At 53.0% G+C, this 12,432-nt stretch overlaps 1 protein-coding gene across 1 annotated transcript in view; it reads right to left on the bottom strand.

Moving 5' to 3' along the window:
- PYGB (glycogen phosphorylase B) overlaps window positions 1–12,432 on the bottom strand; it is a 57,624-nt gene that overhangs the window by 17,998 nt on the left and 27,194 nt on the right. Inside the window, 6 exon segments of the mRNA NM_001266864.1 lie at window positions 521–664; window positions 1,668–1,750; window positions 2,237–2,348; window positions 4,232–4,363; window positions 7,400–7,503; window positions 9,674–9,752. Of these exon segments, the coding sequence (NP_001253793.1) occupies window positions 521–664; window positions 1,668–1,750; window positions 2,237–2,348; window positions 4,232–4,363; window positions 7,400–7,503; window positions 9,674–9,752 (654 nt within the window).

Raw genomic sequence — 12,432 nt, forward strand, 5'->3', positions numbered from 1 at the left:
AAGCTCCCCGAGTGAAGGAGCCAGCCCAGCCCTGAGGAGCCTGGAGAACAGGGAGGGGTTCTGGGAAGGGAGCAGGGAGGACAGCCGGGCTCACACTGTGGCAGGTGTGTGCTGTGTCCGACGTGCCTGCTGGTGAGTGCCCCACAGCAGTGTGCTCTGCTGCTAGTGTGTGCTGCAGCCGGAGGGGAGGAGCCGTGGCCACCGGGGCTGGGGGCTCTCTCACTGGAGCTATGAGGGCTTTGTTTGAAATAACTGCACTTAGCTCCACCAAGCACATCTGACTTTGCACAGGAGCCTTTCACCATGTCCCCTGCTGACTTGAGTCCTAACAAGGCTGGTGGCCCTTGTTCTGCGAGGGAGGGCCCAGGTGGGATCCTGGCCCAGGATGACGACACCCCAATACAAGGGGCATGTGCCATCCCACTCTAGCTCCTTTTGGGACAGACACGAGAAAGCAACCTCAAGAGCCTGAAGGCGCCCAGCCCCTGGCACTGAGATCCCTCCCAGGGCCACCACGCACCTTGTCTGGGAATGTCTCGAAACACGTTCTCACAGGGTCCCGGCAGCCGAACTTGGACGACTTGAAGCGGCGGATGATGTCCTGGAGCGTGGCGGCCACCACGAAGTACTCCTGCTTCAGCCGCAGCTCCTTCCCCTCGAAGAACTGCACACAGCAGAGCAAGCTGGAGGGTGCAGGCTAGGGGCGCAAGCCCCATGACCCAGTCCCAGGGCCATTCTCCTCCCCCAGGAAGCCCAGGTCAGTGACCTGGCTCAAGGGCGCAGGCAGAAGGCCGAGAGGAGCCCAGCTGCCTGACACTGGGGCCTGCCTGTGTGCCCTCAGGTCACTAAGGAGGGTCACCCTGCCTTGGGACAGACCCCGGGACACAGTGTCCATCTGTCAGGAGAAGTACAGTGCCAGCGCTACTCAGGAGCTGCACTGTCCAAGCACAGGCCTTCTGGAACATTCTGCACCTGGGGCTTGGGGTCTGCCAACAGTCTCATGGGGACAGGAGAGTACACTCTTTGATGAGCCTTCCGGCACCCAGGCCTTTGCTCTTGTGTGCACGGGTTACTTTCATAAAATAAAAAGCTAACTTTTTATTGCCCACTAGGGCATATTCTAAGGACTTGTCAGGCAACAACAAAAAGAAAGCCACTGGGCACTAAATGTAGGTGGCAGTGGGGAACATGGCTGCGACACCATCACCTAGCATGGGAAGGGCACGTGCCAAGTACCTTTCGAATGTCCCCAGGCATCAATGCCAGGTAGGCGCTACCGTTCCCCAGAGAGACAGATCACCTACTTGGGGAACTGGCACTGCGGGCTAGAACAGCAGACAGGCTGGAGGGCTGACAGGCTCCAGCTGGCCCCAGGGAGCGGCTGGCTGTGTGTTTATGAGGGAAATGGATAAGAGGGGAAGGTGGCAGAGAGTGTCCTCAGAGAGACCACCCCAGAGCTGCCAAGAGGCACGCGAGGACCCGCTTGGGCTTTATGGAGGACAGTGCCCCCCTCTCCTCCCCAAGGGCATTGTGTGTGCACCTGAGGCGGGAGGGCCACCAGGTGGCTGCTTGCCAAGGCCAACAAGAGGCCCCACCGGGGAGCCCAGCCAGTCAGCCCACCTCACTAAGCCGGAAAGCGACGCAGTCTGAGCAGGCCAGCTACTCACGTTATCGTTTGGATACAGGACCCTGGAGATGTTCTCGGCCAAGTTCCGGTCCAGGACCGCCTCGATGTAGTCTCCCACGTTGACTAAGAAGAAACGGAGTGGGGTCAGCACACACGTGCCTCCTGGCACCAGCACCGCAACCGCTCAGGGGCCTACTTGCAAAAGCCAATGAAACTCGCTCGAGCACAGGACTCCCCTAGCCGCTGCATTACTTCACCTCACCCCCACCCCTGGAGGTACACGTGATCCCCTCCTGCAGTTCCCCTACGCACCGCATACAACTCCATCCCCCTCACGCCTCCCCAGGGGCACATGATCTGCACAAGCAGACCCTGGGTGCCCAGGGCCCAGGTGTCTCGGTCGCTCTGCCTGTAGGCCCTTCCCAGGCAGGTCCCACACACAGGTAATCTGCACCAGCCTCGTTTTCACCACGATGCAGGTTCACCCTAGAGGAGGGCCGTGCAGCCTCCAGGACAGGGAGCCGCAGGGCGTGGTAAAGGCTGTGGGCGAGGGTGTCCGGGACCAGCCACCCACATGGACACAGGGGCGCCGGGAACCACGGAACGTACAGTCCTGCAGCTTGAAGTCGTTGGGAGCCTTGGCGGACCACAGCCGCATGGTGTTGACGGTATTGTTCTTGTAGCCGGGCACCGGGGTGTCATAGGGCATGGCCAGCACCACCTGGCCACAAAACAGGTTGCTCAGGACGGAGTGGCGAGGGCCCCCACCGGCCCCTGAGCCTCTCCCCGCCCCAGCCTCTTCCTGGGCACCTGGCGCCCTGCTGGCCCCCCACGGTCTCCCCCTTCTGCCCAAACACATCCACCCAGCCCATGCTCAGCACCACAGTCCCCGTCCGCGCCCGCCCCTGTGGTGCCACCTTGTCATCCTGAGAGGACCACCCGCCCCACCACCCTCCCCAGACCAGACCTGTCTTCTCACTTCACCTTCCTCAGGAATGGCTTCGAACGAAGAATCATCCCCATCCCGACTTCCTGAGGTGCCGCAGCACCAACCCCCACCTCCCTCCTTACCCTCCGCCCTCCACGCCTCCCCTCCTCACTCAACTCTGCTCTAGGAACTCCAATACACAGAGGCTCGCCCTGGAGATGACCTCTCTCAGCTCCACCTGCAGGAAGGTTGCTCCTGCAGCTGCCTTCCCCCTAGCACAAGCCCAGCCGCGCTCCCTCCACCCCAGCCTGGCTCCCCCTCTCCTTGACAAGCCCCCAGGTTCCCTTGTATCCAGAGACATCAGCTCCACTCCCACCAAGGGCAGGAGGAGGCTCACAAAGCTGAGGCTGGCCTGTGGTCCCAGCTTCCCGGCAGGCGCACTCAGGGATGCTTGGGTTCATCCCGGCACACACGTGCCTGTGGCACCGCCAGTCAGCTCAGCCAGCCACACAGGGGGCGCACCGGGGCCACCAAGACCAAAACCCCAGGATCCCTTTCCCTTCCTCTCTCCTGTCAACCCTTGCCCCCGCCCCACAAGGCGACATCCAAGTGAGCGACAAGTCCCCGGCAAGGCATTCCGGCCCCTTCCATCCTGGCCAGCCCTCGGGGCTCAGCCCATCTTCATAGCCTGCCTGCAATGTCCCGGTTCTCCAGCATCCCCACTCACACTGACACACTCATCCACGAACACATCTACAGTGCCGGTCCCCTGCCCTGCGTTTGCAAGTTAAATACAACTTTTCATGGCATTTTCAGCCTCCACGGCATGGCCCCAGCCACTCTAAGCCCATGTATTTGATTTAAAACTGTGTCCTACAAAGTTCGGACAACTCCCTCTGCACACCAGTGACCACCCAGCCTCCAGGCTCTCCTGTTATCACCCCTCCTTCTCCATCACAGGTGGCCAAATCTCACTGATGCCCCAACGTTCTCCTGCAGCCTCTCCTGCCGGCCCCTGCCCTGCCCCAGTCACCCCGGCTCCCAGCTGCCCTGAGCCTGGACTGGGTGCTCCCTCACGTGGCCTCTGCGTGCCTGGCACCCCTCGCTGCTGAGTACTCTAGGCTCTTGCCCTGGTCCCCCATCAGCACCCTGCTGGGCAGGAGGGCCTGGCCCCATCCCCAGATGTTGCCCAGACCTCACACATACTCCAGGGGCTCTGACAGCTGACGCTTTGAGAGCCACGGGCCACGTATGGCACCAGGAGGCCAAGCGAGCTTGTCGCATGCTCCACAGATAGTGGGAGCTGTTTTCACCCACGTGGCGGTCCGTGCCCCCATCCCATCAGAACACCCTCCTGCCTGCTCTTAAGCAGCAGGGTTCTCGTGAGCATCTGGCTGTGAGTGGACCCTGCCCAGCCCCAACACACAGCTCCTGCCCAGCGGGGCTTCCCCGCAGAGTCTCGCGCTGTGCTCAGCGCCTCCACTGTTTGGGAAGCTCCCATCAAAGCGTAAGAGACTGGGGAGATGAGGAGAATAAACCTCCCCCGGCTTTTACCTTAAGTCCTCCAGGGAGGCAGCAAGTCCCCCAAGACAGAAGAAGTCGAGATGACTAGGAATGAGCTGCAGCAGCCCCCTCACCCGGTCCCAGCCTTGCCGTGGACATTTCAGCCCAGGTACCTGTGTGTCCAGCCACTTCACGCCGTCGGGGGTGTGCTCCACACGCCCGTAGAAGTGCACAGGAAGCATATACTCGGGCCGCGCTTTCTCCCAGGGGTTGCCGTAGCGCAGCCAGTCATCGGCCTCCTCTACCTGGAACGAGGAGAGCTGTGAGGGCACCCTCAGCGCAGATGTCCCGGGCCGCCGCCCTGTCCTGGACCCAGCAGACCGTGTGTCCAAGATCACACAGCACCTGGCACTTAAACTTACCTACAGCCACTTACCACGTCGGGATTCCCACTTCTGGCCAAGCCCACGTGGGTAAAATGAACACGGTGGACGCTAAAGTAACAAACTCAAAATTCAGAAACATGCACCCCAAAGAAAGCCACTAAGAACCACTGACTGACACATGCTCCGACCCGGATGGAGCTTGAAAAACCTACACTCAGTGACAGAGGCCAGACAAAAACACCACGCGTCGCATGCGGCTATTTACAGGAAATGTTCAGAATGGGCACCTGCACAGAGAAGCAGGCGAGAGGCTGTCAGGGGCTGGGTATGACGGCAAATTGGTGCAGGCCTTCTTTCTGGGGTGATGAAAATGTTCTCAAGATAGACAGTGGTGATGGTTACCTAACTCTGAATATACTGAAATCGCCTCTATTTCAATAAAGCTGTTACAGAACAATCACTAGAAGACACTGCTTTGACGGAGACACACTGGCCAGGCGGAGGCTCACACCGACAGTTCCCAGCACTCTGGGAAGCCAAGGTGGAAGGATCGCTTGAGCCCACAAGGTCGAAGATGCAGTGAGCTATGACTGTACCACTGCACTTCAGCCTGGGCGACAGGGCAGGACCCTAACTCTAAAAAAAATGATTAAATTAAATTTTAAAAAGAAAGAAAGTGACGCTGCAAATCCACAAGTGCTGGGCCAAGCTGGCAGCTGGCAGTGAGGGTGCCCTGGATGCAGCCAGGAACACAAGCTGTTCCGGGAGGGCTTATTCCCAAAATCTGTGCCCAGTGGCACCCGAGACCAGTGAATACACAAAACCAATTCCGACACTAAAAGCGGCCCTGCAGACTCGAGCCACCCTTGTGCAGAAGCACTAGGGGCTGCTTTACCACCAGGTGACACAGTAACTCTGGCTGGTACAGCAGCAAGGGTGGGTTCTGAAATCTAAATTCCTAACACTGAAGTGAGATCAAGCCTCTTCTCTTGAGAACGAACAAGCAGCCCTAGTATGCTACACTGAGGGATTTCCTCTTAATGGTTCCTACACAGACATAAAGAGTCACGAGCAAGACTGTCTGGGCTGTGCTGTTCGGGAGGCACCTCCCCATGGTACTCCCAGCAAGACCTTTCTGGTGGCATCTCCTTGTCCGCTGTGAGATTCCCCAACACCAGGGCCTGACCATCTCCTGCAGAGTTGCTCCAGGAGTCGTCGGCAGAAGCAATAGCTTCCTACATACAAAGGCGGCCTGAGTCTCCCTTCCAGGGCCTCCCTGCCCCCTCAGCCAGGGTGCCAAGCAGGCTGGCCTGCGGCCCCTCTGGCCACACGCTGCTGGCCAACTCTGCCTGTATTTATTTCTTCCACAGCTAAAGCCAACTAAAAACCCACTGAATATGACCAGTTCCCATGAAAAGGGGATGGGAGGAGGGGTGAGCTTCACTTACTGATCATCCTGAACTATCATACAAGGTGGCAAGAGTTACAGGAACGAGGACCACCAGAAGGAAAAATGTCTCCGTGCTAAAACCAAAACCACCACCAATACCCTAAACCCTAACACCAACTAGGCGAAGGGGAGCCTCTGAGCCTCTGCCTTATAAACCCACACGTGACATGGGGACTGCTGGGGGCCAGAGCATCAGCATGTGCATGGACTGGACTGCCCTGGCGCTCAGGCAGCACGTGGAGGGCTGGGGCAGAGCTGTCCTGAGACAGTGGAGAAAGGTGCCTTTCTAAGGTTGCAGAGGGCATCTCCACAAATCAAGCAATGGATCCGAGTCCGTTTTAGGTTTACCTTTAGCCATTACTTTTCTTTACCAACATTTTATTGTGAGCGTTTTCAAACATGCAGAAACGTCATGCACCCACACCTAGGTGCTGTAAATAGTCTGTTGTTTCTCCATCTGCCAATCCGTTGATTTTGGGGTGCATTTAAAGCAAGCTGCAGACAGGAGTCCACATTCCCTCTGAACACATCGCTGTGCGTGTCATGGACAGCAGCTCCTTGCGTGTTTACGTTTTGGGTTAATTTCTCTATGGTGAGAGGCATGAGTCCTACAGATGCCATGGACGAGCTCTGGAGGCTGCACCCGCCATGCGGCCCAACCCACTTCCCACCCCTGCCCCAAGGACATCTCTACCACCCATCAAACACACATTCATTGGGGCTGCACACTCTGATGCTACAAATCTTTTGATTCTAACCCCAGACTAGCTTTATTTGTGACTTGCAGGCCCCAGATGATATTAAATAAACCATTCTCCAACTGAATGGAATAGTGGTGACTTCCATTCTGAGGCATATGGGAAGGGAGCTGCTCCCCAGGGAGGAGGAGGCTGCATTTTAAGGCCACGCCCTCCTCCCTGCCTCGGTCTCAACCACCTCACTTAGCTGTAATGTGAGGCTTCAAGATCGAGGCTCACTCCTTCCAAGGGCCACTGTACTACGCAGAGTCCAGTCTCTAACCCCAAAGGCACTGTCCCCTCACTGGGGTCAGGGAGTGAAGGCAGAAGGTGAGAGCAAAAGCTACAACTGCTCTTCTAACTACTTAGGGCCAACATCCCACTGAGGCTGACCCCAAAAGCACCACCCTGCACTCTGCATTTTGGTGCAGAGGGTCACCAGAGTGACCCTCACTGCCTGGCTGCTATTGGCCCTAACTGGGAGCTGCTGTAAGGCTCAGCCAGGCTTCTGTGTCCTGCATGCCCCAACTTCCCCATCACCAGGCAGAGGCAGCTGGCAAAAAGCTCACACAGGGCCCAGGCTCTCCCAGGCCATGTGGGCCAAGGAGCCGGAGCAAGGGAGCTGCCCTGAATTGCTCCACGTTGCCCTGGCTGGCCTGCAGTTCCCCGGCGGGGGCGCGGGAAGTATAAAAAGACTAACTGCAAGTGTTACCATTTTATTGTGTGAACAAGAGCTGGAAACCAGTGAAGAAATGAAATCTCACCCACCTGCCAGCCATTGACAATCTTCTGGTTAAAAATCCCAAATTCATAGCGGATTCCATAGCCGTACGCTGCCAGGCCCAAGGTGGCCATTGAGTCAAGGAAACACGCTGAGAAATCAATCACAGATCAGTCAGAATCGAAGGCACGGCACCAAGGTCCCATGGGGAGGCAGCCCACGGGACGCAAGGCAGAGATTCAGAGGGGATCACACTGACTTCAGGCTTCACTGAGAGGAAAACTGGAGCCCTCACCCTCCCCATGAGATCCTGGGGCCACACACAGAAGACATCAACGTGGTTACTCAAAGGGCACGGGAGGATGGGGAGATGAAGAATCCCGGAGAACTCCGCCAGGCCGGGAACCTCTCTAAACACGAAGCCTCCCACTGCCCCACTCTTGGACACCCCAGTTCAGGCTGAGGCCTTGCCAATCCCCTGCACATTCCACTGAAACCCAAGCTGTTCTGACAGCAGGGACACATCAACACACCAAGCCTCACCCTACTCCTCAGTGAAGCCGGCACAGCAGTGGCAGCTGGCCACGTGCAAATCAACGTCCACCTGTGCAAACACCGCAGTACCAGGGGCCCCAAGGCGCTACAGCACGTGTCATTAAACCCAGCCCTTGTTCCAATCAAAACTTCTTGGAAGAAAAACAAAACAATGTTTTGAATAAAGATTTAGAGGCTAGGTGTGGTGGCTCACACCTGTGATCCCAGCACTCTGGGAGGCTTAGGTGGGACGATCGCTTGAGTCCAGGAGTTTGAGACCAGTCTGGGCAACATAGTGAGACCCTGTCTCTATAAAAAATACAAACAATTAGCCGTGCATGGTGACGCATGCCTGTGGTCCCAGCTACTCGGGAGGCTGGTGTGGGGGAATTGCTTGAGCCAGAGAGGTTGAGGCTGCAGTGAGCCAAGACTGTGCCACGGCACTCCAGCCTGGGCGAGAGTGAAATGCAGCCTTATTAACGCTTCAGGACCAGCTGGGCGCGGCGGCTCACGCCTGTAATCCCAGCACTTTGGGAGGCCGAAGCGGGCAGATCACGAGGTCAGGAGATCAAGGCCATCCTGGCTAATGCGGTGAAACCCCGTATCTACTAAAAATACAAAAAAATTAGCCAGGCGTGGTGGCGTGCACCTATAGTCCCAGCTACTCGGGAGGCTGAGGCAGGAAAATGGTGTGAACCCGGGAGGCAGAGCTTGCAGTGAGCTGAGATCACGCCACTGCCCTCCAGCCTGGGCGACAGAGCAAGACTCCGTCTCAAAAAAAATAAATAAATAAAAAATTCAGGATTAAAAAATCAAAAAAACACCGACATGGAACACTAGTAACTAAAATAAAATGTCCAATCCATGGAACACACAGATGCCTGTGAGGCCCTCTGCTGAGGGAGAGGGATGAGGGAGCGTCACGGACTCTTGTTCTGGGGACTTGCCTGCAGGAGGGAAGCACATGAAGCCATGGCGGGCTCAGTGCTGCCTGGGTCTGTGGGTACGGGGCCCTGTGGGCAGAGGGCAAAGGCTCTACTCATATCTGGCCATGGAGAAGGATGGAGGGAGGAGCAAGAGGCAGGCAAGGTGACTGGGAAAGCCCAAGGACCCGGAACACCCCAAATGGAAGCAGGTCTCAGGGCTGGGGAGGGAGCAGTCCACAGTCTCCAGCTTGGAGGTGAGACGTGGGGTGAATGGCCGCCCCTGGGGTTGTCAGTAGATGGGGACAAAGGAGGCTGGAGCTTCCCTTGAGTGTAGGAAGCCCAGTTTTGCATTTGATGAGAAGGGACGTAGCAGGAAGATGGTGGTGACCCATCACATGTTGCAAAGGCCGGGGCGTGGAGAGGGCTGAAAACCTTCAAAGCTCAGTGCCCTGCCTTCTTATTTCAAGGCAATCTGCTGACTGTATCAGAGTTGAAACTGCCTGCTGCAAGCAGGGCCACGTCCATAAATCATCTTTCCATCCTTTGGGCTGTCTGCCAATCACTGGCTCTTGTGCCCTGGAAAGTGGTCAGCATATCGGGAGCCCCTCCCAGCACCAGCTTACTCCATGCTGGCAGGACTGGTCTTCATGATAATGATGACATGCCCCTTGTGTGAAAGAAAACATGTATTTTCCCCTTTTCCCCCGAATAGTGGCAAAGATTTCAATCTGAAGAACACACTGGCCCATCCGCTCAAAGCCAATTTACCCTGAAGCCAATTTACCTGACCCTGGCCTCACTACATGGCCACCAACCAAGCCAACAGGTCCAAGAGAGCTCCTCCTGGATGGGGCAGCTTACCTGCCAGCCTCCCCAGGCCTCCATTCCCAAGGCCAGCATCTTCTTCTATCTCCTCGAGTTCCTCCAAGTCCAACCCCAACTGCAAACAAAAACAGAGGCAGCATTTTAATGTTACTCAATATTTTCCCTTGAATGACAGGCTGAAAGATACGTAAGTCTTGTGAGCTTATGCTAAAAATTAGAGTCTGGGTTCTGTTAGACTTGAAAATCCAATGTTAAAATTTGATGTTAATGCATGGAAATGAAAGTTTACAAATATTTCAAAAACATTTATTGCCAGGTAGTTAACCTATTAATAGTAAACAAATTATAACATGTATCCTAAAAACAAAACCAATGGTTCTGTCATTCTCTAATTTCACATAGGTTGAGATATTTACATGACATATTTTTAAACTGAACCCTAAAAGCACTTTTCCTGTGGTGATTCCAATTGTATTCAAACAATGTTGTGAAATAGATATGTCATGCTAAAAATTAGAGAAAAAGCAATAAAATCACGATTGACACTTAACACCATTCCAGAAGCCGAACTCAGTACTCTCATTATGGCATCTGGATAAATATTCCATTAATCTGGATTTAGTGCGCGAACTTGACAAATTGCTCACATTATCTGGATTGGTAGTCTTTAAACTTTTTGGTCTCAGAAGAATCCAAACAGCTTTTGTTTATTTGAATTACATATATTGATATTTATCAAATTACAAATTAAAATGCAGACCTTTTTAAAGTATACATATGAATTCATTTAAAAATAGTAAACCCAATACATGTTAACATAAACAACAAAGTTTAATTTAAAAAAAGTACATTTTTGAAACCAAAAAAATATCCACTGAGAAGAGTGGTAGTATTTTAAATAACAACAGCAAAGTTACAAATGATTTAGCATACACTAAGTCAAATGAATGGTATTGACACATACAGTAATTTGATTCAGGGTAAAATTTCAAAATACTGTGACTTGAACTTAATTCCTAAAGCAATTTCAAAGGGTACATTCCACCAACAATATTTTGGATATAGGGAGGGGGGTGCTAGGATTTACTCAATAATGCATTACTTGCTCAAAGTTAAGAAATTAGTTTAACTACAACATAACCAACCAGAAAACCTCTAAGTTTATGGTCTAAACCGATCTTAAAACCTCTCATTCATAAAAAAATCTATTAAATTCAAAAAATCCATTAAACTTTTTAAAAATCTCTATATATTTTTCTAAAGACAGGCTACAAGTCAACATAGGGAAAGATGTTTAGTTCCTTCATGTTTTTAAATTGAGTGCCTACAGCACACTCATCCCACCTAGGAGGGCAAATGTCACCTTGATTTTGTGAGCATTCGAGAAAGATGTAAAAAGTCTGGGTGCGGTGGCTCAAGTCTGTCATCCCAACATTTTAGGAAGCCAAGGTGGGAGGATCATTTGATCTCAGAAGTTCAAGACCAGCCTGGGCAACATAATGAGATGTCTCTACTAAAAATAAAAAATAGGCGACGTGGCGGGCGGCTGTAGTCCCAGCTACTTGGGAGGCTGAGGCAGGAGAATGGCGTAAACCCAGGAGGCGGAGCTTGCAGTGAGCTGAGATCCGGCCACTGCACTCCAGCCTGGGCAGCAGAGCGAGACTCCGTCTCAAAATATAATAATAAAATAAAATAAAAAATAGGCCGGGCGCGGTGGCTCAAGCCTGTAATCCCAGCACTTTGGGAGGCCGAGATGGGCGGATCACGAGGTCAGGAGATCAAGACCATCCTGGCTAACACAGTGAAACCCCGTCTCTACTAAAAAATACAAAAAACTAGCTGGGCGAGGTGGCAGGCACCTGTAGTCCCAGCTACTTGGGAGGCTGAGGCAGGAGAATGGTGTAAACCCGGGAGGCGGAGCTTGCAGTGAGCTGAGATCCGGCCACTGCACTCCAGCCTGAGCGAGACTCCGTCTCAAAAAAAAATAAAAAAATAAAAAAATAAAAAATAAAAAATAAATTAGCTGGGTGTGATGGCGCATGCCTACAGTCCTGGCTACTCGGGAGGCTGAGGCGGATGACTTGAGCCCGGGAGGTTGAGGCTACAGTGAGCCGTGATCGTATCATTGTACTCCAGCCTGGGTGACAGAGTAAGACCCTGTCTCAACAACGACACAAAAAGTAGCTAACAGAAAGTCCAAAACTGCTGAAGTGAGCTTCTGAACTGAAGACAGAAAAAGTGCACTGCAGTACACCCAGTAACCTTTATCTCTTTATTGAGATATAATTCATTAACCATAAAATTCACCTTTTAAAAGTGTATGTTCACAAAATTGTGCAACCATCACCACTAATTCCAAACCATCATATCAAAAAGCAGTCCCGTGCCCATCAGCAGTCATAACCTATTCCCCCCACCTCTGCCAATCACTGATCTACTCTCCATCTCTATGGATCTACTCTCCATCTCTATGGATCTACCTATTTTGGTTATTTCATGGCTTCTTCCAATGAGCATGTATTCAAGCTTCATCCATGTTGTGCCATATGTCAGCCCTTCCCGTCTTTGTACTGCTGTGTACTATTCCACTGTATGGCTAGCCCACATTTTGCTTACCTATATATCAACTGATAAACATTTGGATGTTTCCACTTTTGGCTGTTATGAACAATACTGCTGTGAAATTCATATACGATTTTTCATGTAGACATATGTTTTCATTTCTTTCAGGCCTATACCTTGGTATGGAAATGCTAGGCTACATAAGAATTCCATGCTTAACTTTTTGAGTAACT

The sequence above is a fragment of the Macaca mulatta genome, chromosome 10 (genome assembly GCF_049350105.2).
Source record: "Macaca mulatta isolate MMU2019108-1 chromosome 10, T2T-MMU8v2.0, whole genome shotgun sequence".
NCBI classification, from domain to species: domain Eukaryota; kingdom Metazoa; phylum Chordata; class Mammalia; order Primates; family Cercopithecidae; genus Macaca; species Macaca mulatta.